The sequence below is a fragment of the Siphateles boraxobius genome, unplaced genomic scaffold, assembly GCF_051911475.1.
Source record: "Siphateles boraxobius isolate OS27281-9 unplaced genomic scaffold, OSU_SipBor_1 49, whole genome shotgun sequence".
NCBI classification, from domain to species: domain Eukaryota; kingdom Metazoa; phylum Chordata; class Actinopteri; order Cypriniformes; family Leuciscidae; genus Siphateles; species Siphateles boraxobius.
Window position 1 is genome coordinate 3,826,220 of NW_027509130.1, and position 22,791 is coordinate 3,849,010.

The 22,791-nt window shown below is 38.9% G+C and overlaps 2 protein-coding genes and 1 long non-coding RNA gene across 7 annotated transcripts in view; 1 reads left to right on the plus strand and 2 right to left on the minus strand.

Annotated features, from left to right (window-relative positions):
• pkn1b (protein kinase N1b) overlaps positions 1-5,224 on the minus strand; it is a 48,669-nt gene extending 43,445 nt beyond the window's left edge. For 2 of the 4 annotated variants that reach the window (XR_013194685.1, XM_077202121.1), the window contains exon 1: positions 4,691-5,224. Coding sequence is in view for 2 of the 4 variants with exons in the window: in XM_077202121.1 (XP_077058236.1) it covers positions 4,691-4,720 (30 nt within the window). In the remaining 2 variants the exon portion in view is untranslated. The remainder of the gene's footprint in view (positions 1-4,690) is intronic. The other 2 variants (XR_013194686.1, XM_077202122.1) reach the window with 2 other exon arrangements.
• A 3,663-nt stretch (positions 5,225-8,887) lies between these two features.
• On the plus strand, positions 8,888-17,815 carry LOC143710927 (uncharacterized). Its single transcript, XR_013194695.1, has 4 exons — positions 8,888-9,049; positions 9,211-9,268; positions 17,440-17,561; positions 17,699-17,815. It is a non-coding gene; the product is annotated as an uncharacterized LOC143710927 (long non-coding RNA).
• A 95-nt stretch (positions 17,816-17,910) lies between these two features.
• Positions 17,911-22,791, minus strand: part of prr36b (proline rich 36b) — a 30,615-nt gene continuing 25,734 nt past the window's right edge. For both annotated transcript variants that reach the window (XM_077202137.1, XM_077202135.1), the window contains one exon: positions 17,911-22,745. In XM_077202137.1, coding sequence (XP_077058252.1) covers positions 18,991-22,745 — 3,755 coding nt within the window. In that variant the 3' untranslated portion in view covers positions 17,911-18,990. The remainder of the gene's footprint in view (positions 22,746-22,791) is intronic.

Genomic DNA, 22,791 nt, shown 5'->3' on the forward strand with positions numbered 1-22,791 from the left:
TGCACCAAACCTTCTTACAATAAAATATTTTCTTCATATTCAAACTTGCATTACACCTGACAACAGTCTTGTGAACACGAGTCATACTGACTACTGTTATAATACTGTGATTTTTTTCTTTGTGTCATTTTAGGAGCTTCAGATGCCAGACAACATCCACTTTTCTCTCACAGGTTTGGAACGAGATGAGGGTGAACAAAAAAATGACAATTTTTATTTGTGAACTCGCTTTTAAGGCAAGACAAATATAAAGAAGATGTTGGTCTATTTTGCTTCCATAACATGTGTCTTCTATCAGACTAGTGGAAAGAAAATATCCGCAATACACGTGGATGATAAATGTTTATTATATTGCGCTTTATATATTAGCATCTGTAGATTTCAATTATGACACATATCTTGAGTTCTTTCTCCACTTCAGAAACACACATACACACCAAACTTTACAGTTTTATTCCTGTCTATATTCTGAAGATTTTTACTGAGGGGTTTCTTCATATATCATTCACACTTCTTTATATGAAATTGTCTTCCTAAAAACATGGCGTTTTCTGTCAGATGCCAGTCTTTTCTGATTTATGGAGTGATAAACAGAGATATCCAAAATCCAATGTCCAGATTTTTGTTCAGGAAATATAAGCAAATTAGTGCGAATTTAACAAGATGATGCATTATTTGCATATTTAAACATACAATTTCATGAATCAATTGTCAACTTGGGTATGATTATATATATATTAGCTAAAACATGTTTACCCTAATAACCTGTGGTGCTTTGCATTAAGAAAAGCAGGAGACTGTAAATCTTCTATAATAAACACTAGACAAGGGTGAGGTTACAGACGAGGAAATTTGCATCAAGCTTTCATGCACAAATCTATCAAATGAGGTGGTCAAAATGTCTTCTAGTGTTATCAAAACATCTCCGTCTCATGTTATGTTTTGATTGCTCATGTTCTCTTTTAATGTAAATAGATGCTGGTGAATTTCACCATAAGGGCCCCTTAAGCCGTCTGAAGGCGTTTCTCTACAGCCACGGTGGACAGAAAGCTCATAACTGGAGCGCTTGCATTACCAGCTGGGTCACTCGAGGGCATTAGGGCTGCTTTCTGCTCTCCTCACAGAAGAAAAACATTTGGACAATTGTTTTAGCAACCGACCCGCAGCAGGTTATTGATTTTTTGCGATGAGCTTTAATGCATCTAATGGGCTGCAAAAGCATGGGGTGAAGAGGGACACGGCCAGGCTAAAAGGATCATGGGACGGATCTTTCTCCAGCGAGCAAAATAGTAACACAAACAGCTACAGACGAATCTCATTGGAAGAAACATACCGCGCAAGTATACGTAAGTAGGGATGCACGAAATATCAGCCACAATATCGGCATCGGACGATATATTACATTGTTAATGTTATTGTTATCGGTACGATCAGAAAATTTGGCCAATACTAAAGCCAATAAATAATGGATTGTTTCCATTACCAGACACTGATGATGTTGACTTGCCTGAAATGATTAGAAACACTTCAACAAAGGAAAATACAGTTCAGTTCAACATGTGCAGCGCAAGTCTGTCATACAGGCGAAATAAAATTATAATGAAAACATAATTATAATTGTGTCCTTGGGACATGGCTGTTAATGGTGAGACTTTTGTTTTTGTAATTGGGCTTTCAAAAATAATATAAAAATTTGGATTTAGATTTATCGGCCAATATATTGGGAATCGGTTTTCAAATATAAAACATTGTCGATTATCGGGCAAAATTTGTATAGCTGTTCATCCATCCTATACAAAAGCATAACAGAATGCTACAATGCAAACCAACAAGCTAGTATAGATGCACTATAGAAATGTTTTTTGTAGTACTGAAGAAGTTTGTAAATGGAAAATACTTTGGTGCATAAGCTCAAAAAATGTTCCAACAAAAGGAGAATCGTGCACATATCGCTTTTATTCAGAGGCCAAAAAAGTGCAATGTGCTCAGTTTAAACACAAACCAGTTTTGATTCACATCAGTGTCACAATAGCCAATATCCCACAGTATCTATTTATAGGGAGGTATTTGCATCTAATGAAATCAGAAAGTTAAACTTAAAAATACCTATATACTGTCCCCAATAGCATATAGCATTTTTGTTAACATTTTTTGATTTCTCTACATTTTTGAGTCTTTCTACATAGCATTGAAGCATTTACTGAGTGAAAATCCTAGCTTTTTTTCCAATAAAATCCTACTCCAAATGTGTGATCGCCTTGCATAGAGTATGTTCTTGGCCTAATTTTGCCTGTGAGTTTAGTTTAAGGTTTGTGTTGAAACATTAAAAACGAGTCTGAGATCTTACTGGTAGACGTACTCTACTGACGGAGAACAGCTGAGGCAGTTTCTCATCCAGAGGACAGCAAGTTCTGTACGAAAAGCTGTTTAATTTTTAATTCTTCCCTGGATGAAGCTGAAACACCGATGCGACAGAGAGCCTCTCTGATTTTTTGTTCTATAAAGCAGTAAAGGCTTGTTCACACCATTAACAACAAAGTTAACAATGTCCAGACCAACGGACGATAATGTTCTGTTTATTACTGTTCTGCTTACGCTGCAGTTTTGTCATCTGCTGTTTTAAATGCTCAAACTCTTAAAAGACTGGTGGATTCTGATTGGCTGCCAATGTTTTTAATCAATAATCAGCTGAAAACATCGTTCTGGAAGTGATTCAAACGATATCGTTTTTCTGTGCCATAGTTGTGCTGGGGATATTTAGAAGAGAAAGGCTGTAAATGTGTGCATCTATTATCTTATTTTGTCACGATTTAGTGTGTGTGCACTAGCATAGATGACCTCAAATATAATAAAGATGGGGGATTTTTTTTAAAAGAAATAATTAGTTGGCAGATGAGATTTTTCCCAATCTAATGCTTCATAATTGGGGTTTGTAATTCATGCTGAATAATTAATATTCCACATTAAACACACTAAATCTAAAGCTTCCTGCAAAACTGATGACCACCTGACAGATAACCAGTTGAATTATTCCTGCAAAGAGCTACTCTTGATAGATTAGCTGACAAGACCATCATTATATTTAAAGGATTCATGTACACAAAACTAACACAGGACTGAAACAGCCGCTGACCACCTTCACTTCAATGACAAACCAGCTGAAGCCTCCTAATCTAGAACAAAGATTACAAAAAGAGCAAATCTAGGTAATTTATCCTAAATTACACCAGCAACAGGATTATACTCCAGTCCAAATCCTAAATAAAGAAATAATTTTACACAGAACTCATTATATAATTGCAACACTGTAGTAAATCCTCAAGAGGTTGAATAAGGGCAAAGAGTTCACTTGGGTTAGCACTGGTTGCAGGTAACTAGGGAACATGTCGGTGCGGCAATTCTTTAATAAAGCAAAACTTTCAAAATAACTAGATACTAGGAATACATGAACAATGAAACAGCACAATAATATCTAATGAAGATAGACAATAAACTGAGGGAAACAAAGTTAAATACACAGAGCAAACCAATCAACACAATGAATATCAGTTGTGCCAATCAATCAAACAATGAAACACCATAAACTGAGGAAAACCAAGGAAACTAAACATGAACAAACCCAAAACAAACAGATAAACCCTGATAGCCTGACGTTCATCTACTCGTGTTTGTGCGTATTTACACTCCATAGTCCAGCATAGGAAAAATAAGGGTTAATTAATGCAATCATATATGTTGTTAAAATATCACAATAATGTTTTATTATGCACTAAAAAGTCACTATAAACGTAAATGTAAATCCTCACTTAAATTGTATACATATTTTCTGTCATACAGGAGACTAGGGTAAAACTCAGTCAAAAGTAGTGTTTTTGTTAACTAAAACTACTAAAAATCAACTGAAATAAAGCCAAAGTTAAACGTTAGATTTTAAACTTTAACACAATTTTGAAATGTTGCATTGGTAAGTAACTGAAATAAGTTTGAGCTGAGGTACTAAAAGAAAAGTAAAAAATAAATGAAAGCTAAATAGAACTTTTTAAAAAGAAATAGAAACAATTTTTTTTAAAATACAAAAGCACATAATGAAATTACTAAAACTTACACTAAATTGAAAATATAAAAGTATAAGCACATTTAGAACAGTATAGTTACACAAATGTATGTTTTCTACCACAATTTTTAAGATTGAACTGTAGGCTATATAATGAAGGCATTTTTTGTTTAGGGCATGTTGTCACATATATATATATATATATATATATATATATATGACAACTTGTCTAATTCATTTATATATATATATGTGTGTGTGTGTGTGTGTGTGTGTGTGTGTGTGTGTGTGTGTGTGTGTGTGTGTGTGTGTGTGTGTATACGTGCATATTATATAATATATATAAGCAAGCTTTGATAGATAGACCGTTTGCAAGACTTGCACAAAAAAAAAACAATCCTGAAAAATATTTAAATTAAGTAAAAAGTAACAACTAGCCTGTTCTCGATTGACTGTATTAAGGTTTTAAGAGAAAGCATGTTCCTTCTATCTGGGTGTAATTTTACATTCGTATTCAATTAGCTTTTAAAACAGCACACACTCGGCCACACACACACACAAATAAAAAATAGATTATGTGAAGTGCATTAGAGCAGTGCAGCTCGTTCACAGGAGCGACAGATGGTCTAAACTTACACGCATGGAGCCGCTGATGTTGATGGCCATCTCAGGTGTCAGGGTGAGGAGATGCCGATGCTTCTCACCTGAGGAGCTTCAGTTTCACTAACGAGTCACATCATCATACCGGCAACTAGGCTATATGATAAATAGATAACCCAGATGAACCGCGTCTTGTTGCACTGCCGCGTTCGGTCATAATCACATCCACTTATTATTTCTGCGAAAACCCGCGTCAACTCCCTTTACGAGGCAGATGAACAAGTTTTATTGGTCGCTCAGTTTAGATTGGATCGCATTCAGAAATGTGCAGCATATAAAGGGAAGTTGTTTTCCGTGCGTCTGGGATTCATCCCCGTTACACCGGATAGGCTAAGTCCAAAATTAGACCCTAAAGTGCATCTAAGGACTCCGCAGACTCCAGGTCGGATTCAATAGAGAGTTACCCCGAGCGCACGGCTATCCGTCCTGCCGCTGTCATTCTGTTGAGACTAAAGCACGCGCAGAAACCGTCACCCGGTGATCTCGCGCTCCGGTAGTGCGCGCTCTGGTGCCAGACCAGAGCGCGGTCATGTGATGGACGTGTGTGTCCGCCATAGAAGAGAGCGCTTTCGTTTTCACATTAATTGTCTTACAACACCTGTTGAGCTTCAAACTCAATATATCACAACATTACACACTTAGTCTGGTTGAAATGCGTCTTTAGGCTACTATTTGGCTTGAATAGACGTTATGGTCAGTCATAAGGCTTATTCGTACCAATTCTGCCTTTGCAATGGTTTTAGATGCAACTCCCTGTAAACCAGAAGTAGCCTAAACGCGTTCACCAAATTCATCCAGGATTAGATATGGCATGTTAAACGTAAGCGCTTCGATCTGTCATAGGCTACTGAATTATAAGGGTTTACTTACAGTAAAATAGGAAAATCCGCCCCCTTGTGGGTCACATTGACAACGTCTCGTAAGATTTTTAAAACGCCCTTTAAAATACGCACGTACTAAGGTGACGTAATTATTTCAGATACATCTTCAAAATATAAGTGACGGTGTCTGTGTATTTTATTATATTCACGTGCGTTATAGCCTACCACAATCCAAACAAGATTGATAATTTGGTCAAGATAAAACTGACGGATAAACAGATTCTCTCTACAAACTCGTATATTTTATCATTGTAAGAGATAATACAAATTTATTCAGAAGCATGTTGATACAACGGTTTAAAATGTAAAATAGGATAATCTATCCGTACATAAATAAATAAATAAATAAAATACATCAGGTTATTAGAGTAAGGCGCAGTGATTGGTTTTTGTCAAGGGGATTTATGCGCGCGCACTGTAAAAAATTGCTGTAAAAAAACGGCCACATTTTGACAGTAACATGCTGTTTTTCATTAAAACAGCAATATACCGTTGAAAAAAAGCATTCTGGCTGATATATGTCGTTTTCAAGAAAGTAGCCTGCAGGAATATACAGTGAATTAACAGCGCTAAAAGTCGACACTCAGAGGCTGTGTTCCAAATCACACCCTATACCCTCATTCACTATTCCCCATTATTTCACTAATATAGTCCACTTGACTGAGCGAATAATTACATAGTTAATTAAGTTCAATTTCGAAGTTAATTCAGACACTGATGAACACCTGCTGTTAACAAGCAGAATCACTGAAGGAAAGAGGAACAAGAACAGCAAAAAAGATCAAATCAACTGAAGAAAAAAGACATTAAATCTCTGAAGATCTTAGCAGAGGAGGATTAAACAACTCCACAAACAGCATTACCAGCTTCACTTATTACTGACCAGATTTACTTTATTTCTGTCAGACGTCTACAGAAGGTCTTATTAAAAGGTGACAGAGGTTTAATGTCATTTTATTTTCATTTGATGTTACCATGATGGTGTGCAGTGTTTGCTTTAGTTGGGCTCTTGACCCTTGACTTGAACATTAGTTTCTATTTGGCTCTGATAGCTGTGTCAGCTGTGTCTTACATTTGCTATTGCAAAAAAGCTGAAAGAAAACAGTATTAGATGACCGTGACTATTTTTTAATGGTCACAATCATCATCTAGTGCTCTGATGCACAACTTTTTATTGTCTAAAGTATTTATTTGGGTGATGTTTTGTATATATGATTATAGTATCACTGTGATTTTACATATCAAGATCTATCTGAGTTTTAAGAACCAGAAAATATGAAGGATTTTAAAAAATGAATTCTCAGAACATTTTTTTTGTTTATTATCAGACAGACACACACAGACATCAAGAATCGGCGTATGAATCTCAACAATGGTGACAATTAAAAAAGTGGCATGCTGTAATGCATGTTGGGTACCAGCATATTACAAAAAAATTATGCATGACTCCCAGCATGCATTGCGGCATTAATAAATTATGCAGCTGAATTGTCTGGTTATTTTCTTTAATGTTTATTTTTTGCTTTTATTTTTGCTGTTGGTTTTGTGTTGACTTTAAGTAGTGTGTTTTGTGATGTTCAGATTGGATGTTATCTTTTTTGTTGATTGTCACCATTGTTGAGAGTCATTGGCTGATTCTTGATGTTTGTGTGTGTCTAACTGAAGCCGCAGTTAATTTTTTTTTAGTGAATGATGAGTTTAAAAATCCTTCATAACTGATTGTGCAGGGTGCTTGATCTTTTGCTGTAGTTTCACTGTGCAGTAATATAAAATTAAGCTGTATTATAAAAAAATTTATAAGTAGACTCTGGACCAGATCGATGATCCAAACATCACCATGTGATGATGAAATATTCAAAACATAACCAGCAACACCTGATATAATTTTTATTGGCTTGGTTTCTGCTACAACAAATGTGTCTTAATAACACATTTACAGCAACCAAAGAAAAACTAATGTTAAATTCAAGGGTCAAGAGCCCAACTAAAGCCAACACTGATCTCCATAATGGTAACATCAAATGAAAGAAAACAACATCTAAACCTCTGTTAATTCTCAATAGGAATTGCTGTAGATGTATATGAACATTAAATAAAGTCATTCTGGTTAGTAATAAGTGAAGCTAGTAAAGTTATTTTTTAGAGTTGTTTAATCCTCCTCTGCTGAGATCTTCAGAGATGTAATGCCTTCTGTGGCTGAAGTCAGTTGTAGTTCTTGTATTTCACTTTTTTATATTCTTGTTGTTCCCCTGTCCTTCAGTGATTCTGCTTGTTAACATCAGGTTTTCATCACTAATGCTCAATCATCAGTTAATTTATCACTGAATTATATCATTAACTTCAACACTGCTTCAGTGTTACTCTAACACTCTGTAGTGTGGACTCACAAGTGTTCATTTTAAAATTAAGTGGGGTTGAAAGGGTTAAAACTGTCAAATAAAAAAAAACAGAATGAAGCGTAATTTAACGGTAATCAACTGTAAATTTATTTACGGCATAAAACTGTAGAAAAACAGCAATTTACTGGTAACCACAGCTGCCAGTTGATTACCGTAAAATCAAGGAAAAACAGTAATATACTGTAAAACCTAACAGTCAGATTTACTAAACAAAAGAAGTTAATTTCACTGAAATATTAGTAAACGTTTATAGAAAAAAGTTATGCAAAGTCAATAACTGATAAGGAGAGTAAATATTAAACTGAAGTGTTTTATGTGTTTTGCACAAGATGATATAGGAGAGATCTGTTAGTTTAATGAATTAGTTGTGTGTGTCACCATTGTGCTGGAGAGTAGAGCCTGTGCTTAAGTCAAAGATGAGCAGAGAAACACTGATGTTATGCTGCCGGTTGCTTTAATTAAAAGCAGTAACTGTGTATTGCTGATCCAGTGATAATTTAAGTTGCTAAGTACTTTAGCACATACATGTATGCTAATGTTCACTAAATGCGAACTGCAAAGATTTGAGTTAAAGTCATGTTTTTAATTAATTTATTATTACACATTAGGTGTTTGCAGTTTAATATTAAGATATATTAGTTTTCAGTGGACTCAAATGAAGTAACTTCACAGTACTATCAGTATAAATACTAGTTTTTAAACTCGAACTGTTTGAAGCATTCGGTTTCCCAAATGATATGAGTTACCTTCCATAGTATTTTTACGGTAACATACTGTAAAAAAGGAGAGCTGTATATTAACGGTAGAGGGCTGTAAATTAACAGTACATTGCTGGCAACCACAGCTGCCAGTAGATTACCGTTATTTTACAGCACAATTTTTTACAGTGCGGGCTTGTAAACACACGCTGAAGAGACGCCTGACCTACTGCAACAGTTGTGTGAAAATCAATCTTTTTTCCAACAGAAATACGTTTTTTTTCCAAAGTGAAGTTAATTTTGGGTTATTCAGTGTGGCTATCACATTGACCAGCGAAGTCAAGACGCTCGAGAAAGGTAGTGAATAAATTAAATTAGTGGCTAATTTAGCGAAATATCGCAAGCTCAACCTACAGGCTAAAACTAGCATAAACTACTTATGAATGTTAAAAATACGTAGTCTTAATTGTTAATCGCAAGTATTTAGCCTGTTTAAACTGACGTAGTATCCTTCACAGGAACGTCGGACATGGCCCATGACACACATTGCGGACTTGATGATAAAGAGAAGGGAAGGTAGGAGAAAAAACACTGAGCCTATAGGCCTACTATGATCACATAATGATCACGAGTGGTTTCATAGCTACTTTTGAGATGTGTAGTAGAATTGATGAATGTCTAAACTGTACTCACTTGCAATCAGGACACAGATGGTAGGATGGACAGTAACAAACAGAGGTGAAGGAGTGAAATAATTATGGAACAAATATTGGACATTAGAGGGATATCCTTCTCATGAAGGTAAGAGTAGAAAAACTCGAGAGCACGTGTGAATTTGAGAACTTGTTCAATAAATATTCATTCTTGTACGCTAAAATGTACACTCACAGCTCCAATGTGAGAACCTGTAAAATAAAAATCTGAAGTTGGATGTTGAAATTTGTACTCGCAGACAATAGTCACAAACCTGTATTCTGAATTTAAAGCTGCAGAAGTAGTCATAAATGTGTAAAATGCCATTCACAAAAATACAATGACAGACACAAAATTGTAGTATACATAGTTGCACTTATTCTTACATTCGCAGTACAACCTCAATTATGCACGTGCAACTTCTCAAATCTGTCACTGCAATTTCAAATTTCTCGCCTTGACATTTGCTACTCTTTTCACGATATATTTTAGATGCAAAACTAACTTGTGCACTTGCAACTCAGGCCCTGTCCCATATGGCACACTCCGGACGTGTGGACTTCCTCAGAGTCCACACTTTGGTGACGCCATTATTTTGGGGCAAAGTCATCAAACTTTTTCAGCGATTTTTATCATATTTTACTGCTGTTTCTATACATGCAGTTTTTATGTCCCGGTGACCAGTGAATGTGCAGTTCTGACTCTCTGCCCATTCATTTAGATAGGAACCTGGTCTTGTTAGTCCGAATAGCTGCCCGGAGGCGTTGCCAAGATGGCGGCCGATCGTGGCATGACTTGCCTAAAAGGACTTTGACGAGCTTCACCCGCGCGTGTTATGAGAAACGTGTCGGCACTGAAGTTTTGTGGACAATGACGGGGGTAAGAGACCTCGAACAGCTATCTGAAATTTATTTGTATTTATCCCCCCTACTGAAAAGCAGATGAGCACAGAATATGAACGCAACGCGTTTAATTAAGCTGCGTTGCTTTTGACATTGTGGAAAATAGAATAATAGAAACAAAATGTATTATCAATCTAAATTAATCAACTGCGAAATATAGGAGAAATTTAGTTTTTCTATATTTAAATTTCGCTTTTATTTATTTAAATTTCGTTTTTATTTATTTAAATCTACCCTACTTTGTCAGTGAGAAAAATATTATAAGACTACCTTATTAAAAATATTAAGTTAAAAGACCAGTGTGTGTTTTATATCACTAGTGCAGTGTCCATTCTCGCGTGAGGCGCGCCGCTTCTTTATTTAAATCTACCCTATACTTTGTCAGTAATTTGTTAGTGAGAAAAATATTATACAACCTAATTAAAAATATTGCTTAAGTTAACAGACCTGTGTGTGTGTGTGTGTGTGTGTTAATAATCAAATAATCGAAATAATCAAAATGCAAACGGACAGACAGACATCAGACATCCCAACTTGCAAGAAGACTTTTCGGTTTTGCTGACGGGGGACGGGACGGGGGAGGGGACGGGGGGGGGGGGGGGGGGGGGGGGGGGGGGGGTCTTACATTTTAGCCCAAAAAATGGTATTCGGACCAGCCCTATTCTATGCAGCATCTTAGAAAAGGAGATAAAAAGGAAATGAGTCTTAAATATGCGCTGGTATCTGATACATATGTATCATTACAATTGTTATTTGAATAATAAAATAAAAAACTACAAAGAACAGTTTAAACACACCCATACAACATGGCAGAAATATCTACAGTGATTAATTACAATATATCTTTTAAAAAAAACAGTGATTATTAACTTACCTCAGAAATGATAACCTCAGAAAGTACATTTAACAAGGCTGCTACATGTGCTATAAAGGGATGACAGATTGATCTTTAATTTATTTCTAAATATATAATATATGATATAACTGTTGAAAAAGTTAGTTTGTCTTAACACCACATCAGTTGCTGTTATGATGCATCATCAATAGATGGCACTATTGCAACTCAATAGTCTGTCTAAAACATGTCTAGTCTATCCACAAATGATTCAGCTGCTTCTAAAAGGTAAAGAGTAAAGACAATAAACACAATAAACAAAGACAGAGAAATGAAAGAACTAAAGCACTAGAAAATATGACAGAAAAGTACTAACTCACAACTCTTGCCAACACAAACCCTTTATACACTGTACATATAACTCTATGTAAAAATACATCATCCACAGCATCCCAAGAAAATCTGAACATCAGCACTGACCGCAAACTGTTAATTCACTAAACCTTTGTGTCCGGAGTGCGGAGTCCAAGACCCCCCCCCCCCCCACCCCCACCCACACACACACACACACACACACACACACCCTACCCTCCACTTCTCCCTCATGTGTCTTTTAGACACCTCCTTTTTTCTAGTTGCCATGACATCATCAGTAACCCAGGAAACCCATTGAAGCGAGAGGGACCCAGGAAATGAGGTAATGGTTCAGGAATGTTGGGAGAAAAGAGTTTCCCCACAACTGAAATCTCCCTGTCCAGAGGAGAAGAGCAAACAAAGCAGCTCTGTCTACAGCAACATGAGGTCAACAGTCCTTAGAAAACAGCAACACATTACTTACAACCAATATCAAAAATCACTATTACACTGATCATCTGTATTTGCCATTTAACCCGAGACAAACAGTTACAAAGTCTAAATATGCCATAAATTACATAAATAAATAATCCAGGACTAAAAAGCTGTTGAATGTGAATTTGCAGTCGATTTCCCCATAGGATCCTTATGAACCATCATAAGGTTTAAAACCCTTGGCTCTATTTCTCTTTTGAGCTGCAATTTCTATCCCTAATTGAATATGCATAATAATGCAGGAATTAAAACAAAAGTAATATACTGCCATCAGGGCCGTCGCTAGTGGGGTGAAAGGTGGGCTGACAATTATTTGGGGGGCCCCACAAAATCCAGCAGTTATACTATATAAGCCCCTGTTGTATGAAGAATTATAATATTTACATTAGTTGTATGCCTGAGATTTAAATGAAAACCACAAAAACATGCAATTTGGTTAAATATTTTTTTTCCAAATATCTGCTTCTCTTACCTCCCTAAAAAGGGTTTAGTCCGATCTAAAGTATTTATTAATTATTCAGTCAGTGACAAACATCAGATAGACCCAATAAAATGGTAAGTCCCACCCCAGCTCGTGAAGAGAACCAATCAGAGTTGAGGCGGCACTGCCTGAAGTTAACGATGAACTCGGTGGAAGAGCAGGAGACTGACTGACTGAAATATGCCAGGGAAAAGAAAACATAAATCAGGGTTCCAGAAACGCCATGAAAAGAAGGAGAGGGAGGCCAGGAGAGTTGTTGTTTCCCAGTCGATCAAGAGTCAAGACGCTCTTAAAGATAGGTTGTACTGTTATTTAGCTGGGAATGAGAAAACTACCGTCTACAGCCTGCCGGGTACTGTAAATTTTCACTATCGTGCGCACCACAATCGACAATTCCTGTCTTTTTACACTATTGTAAATAGAGTTAAAAAATAAATTGACACGAGTCACGACACATTGCATTATGCACCTGACCTGCTGGCTGATGATGTATTTATTACATCAAGAAAACACAAATACAACACACTGCACTTGAATGAATAAATGTATTACATTTATTTAATAATATTACCAGTTCCATATTATCTTTATTAAAAAATAAGGCAATAAATTATTTTATTTTTTAAATTTGACTGCATTCTTGTCAATTTCTAAAGGTTTACTTTTTGATTTATGAATTATAACAGACTGATGGTGAAAACACATTATTTTGCTGTTACTTTTTAAAATTGGTTTTATTATTATTTAATAATTTCTTGCTTTTTGTTCGTTTTTATTAGTTTTCATTTTTATATAAACATTTAACTTTTAAAATAAAGGTTTTATAACAACATCACCATCTTCTGTTATATGTGTGCCTCCATGCTCATCTATTGTACAGTATGTGATATTGGTGTAGGGTGGTGGGGGCCCACATTAATATTTTTTCAGGGGGCCCTGAAATAATTTTCAAATGATTGTTGAACCCTTTATTACATTAACCAACTGATAAATTACTGCATTAACTATTGGCAAGATTTAAGAAAGCCTGGATTACCTGCAACTGTGTTTCCCAACCCTGTTCTTTGAGGCACACCAACACTACACATTTTCAAACTCTTCCTATTCAAACACACTTGAATCAACTCATCAAACCTGCAATGGATGGCTCAGATAAGGGAGACAACCAAAAATGTCTAAGTTGTTTTGCCTCCAGGCACAGGGTTGGGAAACACTGGCCTAAAACAATGCCTGCTTAGCTATTTGGTTGTTGTTTAACATTAACTAATAACCCACATGGCCTAAGTGACGTTGGAAAAAAAGGTAAGTCAATTCAGAGCAGGCTTTTACATTTTGATAAAAGATTAAGACGATTTATCTTTCACAAGCTTTCACATTATGACTAATCAAGAAAAAAGTAAACACAGTCAATGTTGTTTTCATGTTGTCGAAATACTACAGAAAAGTAATAAAACAGCATTAATCCATAAATATGTGTAGATTTTAAATATGATGTTTGAGGAAGAGAAATTATAGGTTTATGCTACAAAACAATCTTCAGGAAAGTACTTGCAACCCTAAGACTCAAAATGATAGCATTCAGAGAATGGATTAGACCACATTAATTAAAAACAAAAAAAACAAAAATTATAGTTTGAGGATAAGGGTCAAATAGCATAAATCTGTGTAATGCAGGTACCAAATCCTGTTCCTGGAGGTCTACCTCCCTGCAAAGTTCAGCTCCAATCCTAATCAAACACAACTGAACCAGCTAATTAAGATCTTCAGGAAAACCTTTTAATTACAGACAGGTGTGTTGGAGCAGGATTGAAACTGAACTGGGAGGAAGCTCTTCATAGACAGGATTGAGCACCCCGGTATAATGCAAGTGCAGATATTAAGCCACGTTTCCACCGCAGGAACGTCCCCCAGGCACCAGGGACTTTGGGGGTGTTACTGAGTGTGTTTCGACTGTAGGAACCAGGGTCTAAATGAAGTCTGGGGTAAAAAATTTCCCCCTTAGAAAGTCCCTACTTGCGAGGTAGTACTTTTTAAAAGTTCAGAAACTTTCGGGGGTGGGACTTGGACGCTGAACTTGCTGATTGGTTGAGTTCATGCAGCATTTTGATTGGTTGACTACACGCAGAATTTTATTTAAACCTCGTAAAAGTAATTTGCGGTGCGTGCAGTAAGATTGTTTGCTATTCGAGTTTTAAAAATATGAACGATGGACGAACAACAAGGTTAAGGCTTTATTAAGCTTATATGTGGAGGATGAAATCCAGTGGGAACTGGAAAGTTGTGCGCAGTTTTACGTCACCGGACTAATTTGCCTAATCTTATCGGTACTTTGGACCACAATGGAAATGCAGACAGCAACAGGTCTGGGGGATAAATAGGTTCTGAGACAAATTGTTCCGAGTAATTGCAGTGGAAACGTGGCTTTCTATAATAGTTTAGGATATGGGATTGATATTGTATTATTAGTGCACATGCTTGGCTGATTTTAATGATACGTCTCCAGTTCCACCACAGTCCAGTCGCCTTGCGGGGAACTGGCTTGGCTGCTGGGGGAGTAACTACTGACTGAAGCCACTGTCACGGTGGAGCAGTCGAAGTGGGACATGATGTGTGGCCACAGGCTGCTCTCCAGAGGGCTGAGGATTCCCCCTCCCTGCCCAGGCAGGTACAGGAGTGGAGGACAGCCGTCCTCCCCGGCCAGAAGCAGAGTCTGGTTAATCAGCTGCTGGACCATGTCCAGTTTTGTGTTCCAGTCCAGCTCTTGTGGCGGCGGTCGGCGAAGGTTTCCGTTGGCCACTCTCAGCGGTAGGTCCGTCGGGATTGAATGGCCAGCCTGGTTGGGGGAACCTTGGTTTCCCTCAGATCTGTTCTCCGCATCCTCTTCCTCGTCGCTGGTCTCCATGGCCTCGTAGATGGTGCAGAGTCCAGATGAGGGCGACAGGAGACGCGACGGTTGCCCTTTCACCTGCGGCTGCTGTTTGACTCTCTGTTGCTGCTCCATCTCAAGCTGGCGCTGCAGGAGCTGTCGGCGTAGCCGGTGTTCCTGCTGCTGCTGTTGCAGCTGCAACTGAAGCAGCTCTCGACGTTGCCTTTCCAGTGCCCTTTGCTGTTCCTGCCTCTGCCTTTCCTCCTCTAGATACAGGCGTTGCAGCCGTTCCTGCTCCTGGCGCCGTCGAATGTGTCTCAACTGCAACTGGTGCTGCTCTAACCGTCGCAGCTGCATGTTCGGCACCAATGCAGTCAGTGGGAACCTCGGAGGAGCATCAACATGCGGGACATCGATACGAGGCTGTGGCTTCTGTAGCTGCCTCTGTTGGTCCGGCAGAGGAGCAAGGTAGTTATTGTCATTCATTTCTTGGATTAGTCTTGGATGGTTATTATTCTCCTGTGGGCTAAGTGAAACTTCACCAGTCTGTATGTTGTTCCAGGGTTTCCCTGTGGACAGTCAAGAGCACTTGCAATATGCGTTTACTGACAGAAGCATTTGTTATGAAGAAGGGTGTGACTGAACAGAGGAAAAGCAGACAGAAAGTGGAACAGGCAGACAAGAAAAGAAAACACACAAACCAAACAACAAGTTAGACAAAACTTAATAAAATCTGGAATCGAGTTTTCCCGCACATCTTTCCTGTAAACACCTTAACATATTTTTCAAAACTAGCAAACCATCACATAAGGAACATTCTGTGTTCAAGACATTCAATACTGTGGCATTCTGTTGGTTACCAAAGAAAAGAATTTTTAATGGGTTCTGTTTGTAAAATCAAAAAAGGGTCCATGCGCAAAGTGCTCTCAAGCCAGAGATGCTGTGGATCAAGCTTTTATTTAACTTTGAATATTCAGTCAACAATGTTAGATTGTGCAGCTCAAAAAGTGTCACCAGCAAGATTCAAGAGAGTAGTTCATTCTGACTGAAAATATTTTTAACTGTGTAAAGAAATCTTGAATTTTAAGCCCAAAGTATACTTAGGTTTTTTACACATACGTGAAGGTCGCAGATGTGCATTACATTTGTTTTGCTTTAATCAGTTGTTCAACCAGGTGTCAACACTGGCCCAGGTCGTTGTTTTACAGTAGAAAACGAAACTAAAAAGACAGAAAAACAACATCAAAATACCGGACACTGCAACAACAACAGATGCCCGCATTGACAAGAACTTGTGTAAGGGGGTTATTAGATAGACACAACTTTAGTTTAAAAGAATACAGAGACATGTTTACTGGTAATTGTTCTGGAGAAAAATAGCCAGACATTGAACAAGGATGAAACTTTCTAGAGCGCATGTGTCGACCGCCTGTGCACGTGCAAGCTATCAAATGGAGTATACTCAAATGGAGTATGAAAGGTTTCTTGTTCGACTATAAGCATACGCTACCATATATTTAAATAAAAACAAACAAAATATGTTTTGGACTTCATTCTGGCAATTCAGGTATGTAATCAAATAAATGAGGTGTCATTTCTTAACCAATCCAAGAATTGGAGTGCTTTTGATTGTTTGGAAGAGTAACTGGGTTTAAAATAAAAAAAATGTAAGAGACAATGTAGCAGAACTGAATTTTTCACTGCATATGTACCTGAAATACATTTATAGACTACCTGAATAGGACTTCAAAATGTACATTAATCATATATAAATATAATAAATAAAAAATTTATGTTATTATATAATATATTTAAAAAAACACACACACATACATATATATACATATATACATATATATACATATATATACATATGTATATGTATGTAAAATAATATAAATGAAATAAAGATAAAATGAAGCCAGTTTTTTAGGGTAAATGATACATACATCCACATAAAGTGGTAATAACCTAAACTTGCTCATTTTTAAACCTTAAATTAAAATAATGGATTTGTGGGAATTTGGAGAGAATAACAAATGTTGTCACTCTTAATTGTACTTTGTTAAATACACCTCCAGATATTTTTGATGTAAAATGACTTTTTTTTTTTAATGACAGGTGGTTAAAAAAAAGAGAAAGAAAGTGCAGAGGAGATGAGAGAGAGATGGAGATGGAAAAGGAAAAGAAAGAAAGAAAGTTCCATGACACACTCTCACAGAACCAAATTAACATTCAGGCAGGTTTTGAAATATTTGTGTCAAGTTTTTGTTAATGTATTAATGTCTAATGATACTACAAGAAAACAGGCAATTCTTGAAATTCATCAATTAATTTCTTGAGATACCATGCAACTTTATTGTGTTTGGCTTTCAGGGAGGGGTCCTGTTCTGGTGTTTAGGAGGAATGGCATGCAATTGAAGAGGGGAATTATAGACTATAAGCAATGACTGTCATTTAATCAAAACACATCTGGAATAAACACCATTTCAGCAGATATCCATTTCCTGTTCAAAATAAAATTCCACAGGAGCACTCGGAAGAGAATAGACCATCATGCCACTCAAAAAACAAAACAAACAGGAACAGACAGCCTTGCAATGATGTTTAATGGAATATTGTGAATCATTAATGTCCAAACATCCCTGGATGATGTCTGGAATCATATCAAGATTATAACAATTTCTTAATTAGTTGCACATGCAGTTCCAATTCTTGTTGTAATGTCCCAATACTCACAGTGCACTGACCTGCGAGCATCATTTTAAGTTTTACAAATGCAAGAAAACACTTCAATTTCCATGAATAGAAATAGTAGTCCGTTCTGAAGTACAAATGTCCAATTACTGTAAATGAAAGAATCCAGATCAATCTGAGCCCAGTACTTTAAAGCACTTAAGTTACGTGCCAATGAGAATCTATGTTATCCTTCACTAAAATGCGCAGCAGTAGCCCAAAACTAACAAAACACAACCAAAAATTGGAGTATGACTTGCCATATAACACTCATTCACCCCCCTATGTCAAACACTTTGAGAGTGAAAAGCTTCTGAAGATTATCTAACCTGTATTTAATGCTAAAACAGTTAGTGCTGGACACTGGAATAATTCTAAAAAGACAGTAAAGCTACTTTTACAGTGCAGGAAAACTGATGTGTGTACAAACATTAAGGTAAGACAGGGATCTTAACAACAAATCAAATAAAAACAAGAGGAAAAAAAAACAAAGTATAAAAAATTGACATTTGATTGGTAAAAACAGTAGGATAAATACAAAGGTAGTTGGAGTCCACCAAGTGTTTATTTTTTTTTGCATTTTTGTCCTTTCATCAAAGGACGTTATCTTAACTTAGTCTAACATTGCAGGTTCAGGGGTGCCATGAAGCGCAGTGTTATTTAAAAAGTACATTCTAATAGAAAATGAGAATAGCTACTGTACATACACAAATTTAAGCCATACAATCATAACCATCACCGTGGTAATAAAAGAACAGAGAGCAGCTCATACAAAGCTATAATCCCTTAGCTGGCAGCTCCCCTTTCTCATTCCCCTTTCTATTACTTATTTCTATTCATTTCTCCACTCGCTAACCCCACATTTGGAAGAAATGAAGGACACAGGGTGGGAGCTTGGGGTCTGGGGTAGACAAGGTGCATTCCGAAGGAGGGACTTTATACGTTACCTGCCAGAAAGTTATCAGTCTTATCACATATAGCAGAGTAGTAAGGTGGCTGGCCTTCTGAATCATCCCCATGTTGGGGTGAGAGATGCATGGGGGACTCAGGATCCATTTCCTCCATAGAGCCTGGGTCTGTCTTACTGCACAGCATGTAGTGCTCGTCAAACCCAGCATCTTTCTCTGTGGGCTCACTTATAGGCAGCAAATCCACTGGGCAGCCCAACAAGTCATCACTGTAGGCGGTAGCTGCTGGCAGGGTGAGCTCTTTGATGAAAGAGGGATCCTTGGCCTCTTCCGGAAGCTGCTCTTCATTTTCCAAGCTAAAGATACCTGGGCTCTTTCCACAGCTCTCAGCCATGGAGTGGGCATTGGAGATGGACGCGGAGCAGTCAAAACCATAGGAGGCCACAGAGTTGGCTGACTGAGGCGTATCACCATCTTCCTCTCCAATCTGTTCAGGGGCCTCCTCATCCTCCTCCAGAGCTGCAAGGTTGTGGGGGACTGTGGTGTTGTCATCAACCGTGACATCAGGATCATTGATCTGCATCTCACCCTCTGTATCACTGGCCTCATCACCGGAAGTTGATGGTGATGATGGAACAGAGGCTGGTGCTGTTGCGGCATCACCCAGTACCTCATCGGCCGGCAGAGTGTCTGCCTCTTCCTCTTCCCCATCACAACGCTCAAGGTGAATACCAAGGTCCTGCTCCATGTCTGTCTGCATGGCAGGGACTGGTGTTTGCTGCTTGTCTGATCGGGACTCTACACCTGAGCTGCTGTCATAATCCCGAAGTTCTTCAGGTGTGCTGGTCTCACTGCTGCTGTGAGCAGCCAGGGCTGTCCCACTGAGAGTGCTGGACTGGGACATTCCAATTGCAGGAGCAGCCAGGATACCTGACTCTGCTGGGACAGAGCTCCCAGTATCCTCTCGGATATCAGATTGAGGTTCTGATGCCTGAATCAGGGGTGGACTCATGTCCAGAAAAGCATCAGCTGGGGATTTGGGTGGTGTATCTGGATTAGCTGAGAATTTGGTGGTTGTGTCTGGATCGACTTGGAATTTGCTAAGTGTTTCTGGCTCTTGAAATCTTGAATATGACATGCTTGATTCATCCTGGACGGAAGCAGGCTGGGCCAAGGGATCAGAGAATGGATTTGAATGACTCCATGCTGCTGTCAAAGGCATAGATGGTGCTGCAGCAGTGTGACCCATGCTCTTGAGATCTAGATGACTCTCTTCTGTGTAATCATCATCATCTTCATTGCTATCATTTCCACAATCTCCAAGTCCACTTTCAGCCATGTGCCTGTGGACCATTTCTTCATCTTTGTCCTCCTCCTCTAACTCTTTCTGTTTCTTGTAATACTCATCATCATGCTCTAAGCCCAGATCCATGTCTTCGTTCATATGCTCATCTTCCTCATCATCTTCTTCATCTTCACTACCAAAAGACTGAATTCCAGGAGGCCCTGTGAATGGCTGTTCCCTGTCTGTCTCGCTCATGATGAAGTCACCTGTCTCTTTAGCACTGCAGGTGTCTTCAGCATTGAAGGGAGAAGTCACTTCTGAGTCATGTTTATTATTGTCGTAAATGTCATCTGATTTTATCATACCCCAATCACAGCTGGCAAAATCTGCCACCCCCTTTTTAAAGTCATCTTCTTTCTCTCTTTGGGGCACTGATTCCTTTATGCCAATCTCTTTCACCTCCTCCTCATCATCATCTTCCTCCTCCTCTTTCTCTTCCTTCTCTTCTTTATCTTCCTCCTCTTCATCGTTGTCTTCATTAATTTCTTCTTCAGCTTTCTCCACTGCTTCTTCTCTTTCTTGCCAGGGGCAGACAGGAGCCGCACTTCTGATGTGATCCACACCAGTGGAGCCCAGCAGACCAAAGTCTCCCATCACATTCTTTGCTGCAGAGGGCATCTGTATATCAGTCGGCTCTTTTTCATCATCATGCTCACTTTCTTCAACTTGCTGACTTTCCTGCTCCTGATTCTCTATCGTCACAGTGCTAGTGTACAGTGAAGAGCTCTGTGCCCACGGTTCAGCTGGACCCTGCAAGCCCAGTAAGGGAGCTGAGCTTGGGACCTCGACTGGCATGAATGTTGGGCCGGTGGGAGAGGATGGTGGGGACAGTATTGTGGTACCCAGGGGAGACACAGCAGGCACTGGTTCCTCCAGGCTGACCAAATTCATTTCAGCAGCCAGTTGAGACATGACGTTGTCATCTTTATAAGTGTCCATGCTAAGGGGGACATCCTGGGGATAGACAAGCTCTACCTCATCAGAGGTAGGAGAAATAACAGGTGTAACTGTGTCTTCGGGTTCCTCATCAAAGGCAGGAGGAATGACAGGTGAAACAGTTTCAACAGGTGTCTCATAAGAGGTAGGGGGGATGACAGATGTAGTTGTGTCTTCAGTTGTTTCTTCGGAGGAAGGAGGAATGACAGGTGAAACAGTTTCTTCAGGTGCCTCATAAGAGGTAGGGGGAATGGCAGGTGAAACGGTTTCTTCCGGTGCCTCATAAGAGGTAGGGGGAATGACAGGTGAAACGGTTTCTTCCGGTGCCTCATAAGAGGTAGGGGGAATGACAGGTGAAACGGTTTCTTCCGGTGCCTCATAAGAGGTAGGGGGAATGACAGGTGAAACGGTTTCTTCCGGTGCCTCATAAGAGGTAGGGGGAATGACAGGTGATACAGTTTCTTCTCGTGCCTCATCAGAGGTAAGGGTAATGAAAGATGTAGTTCTATCTTCAGGTGTTTCTTCAGAAGCAGGAGGAATGACAGGTGAAACCATTTCTTCAGGTGCCTCAGAAGAGGTAGGGGGAATGACAGATGAAACAGTTTGTTCTCGTGCCTCATCAGAGGTAGGGGTAATGGCAGATGTAGTTCTATCTTCAGGTGTTTCTTCAGAAGCAGGAGGAATGATGGGTGAAACTGTTTCTTCAGGTGCCTCATAAGAGGTAACGGGAATGACAGGTGAAACAGTGTCTTCTCGTGTCTGATCAGAGATGGGCAGAATGACAGACGTAGGTATGTCTTTAGGTGTTTCCTCAGAGACAGGACAAATGACAGGTGTAACTTTGTATTCAGGTGCTTCCGTAGGGGCAAAGATAGATGTAGCCATTTCTTTAAAATCATCTTTAGAGTCCTCAAAGGAAGCAGGAATGAGAGTTGTAAATGAGTCTTCTAATTTCACTTCAGAGGCAACAGGATTGACTAGGGTAAACAAGGCCTCAGGTGCCTCTTCAGTGGCAGCAGGAACAAAAGATGTAGCTGATTCTTCTGGGGCTTCCTCAGAGGTCATCACAGAAACAACAGCAGCAGCTGCAACAGAAGCTACAGCAGTGCCTGCAACCGCAGCAGGTACCACATCCTCCTTCTCAGCCTCTGTGGCTGCTATGTCTGCAGGCTGGGAGGCTTTAGGGCCACCCTTCACTGGCATTGGTGTGCTACTGCCAACTGACTTCTTTGGGCTGCTTGTTTTAGCACTGGGCTTGCTGCCTGTGGTCTTGGAGCTTGCACTGACCTCCTTGGAAGGTGTTGCTTTGGTCTCCTTGGGTTTACTAGTCTTAACATCTGCCGCCTTGCTGGAGGTGGTGGGCTTTTTGGAGACTGATTCTGCCTTGGCAGTGGAGGCTAACTTAGGTGTGTCAGGTTTGGTGGTCTTGGCTGGTGCTGGCCGGGTAAGTGGAGAAGATGTGGGCTTCTTGGTTGCTGGAGTGGATGGCTGCTTACTGACATCTAATGAAAACAGAATATATAATTTTAAACTCAGTATCACAGCTTT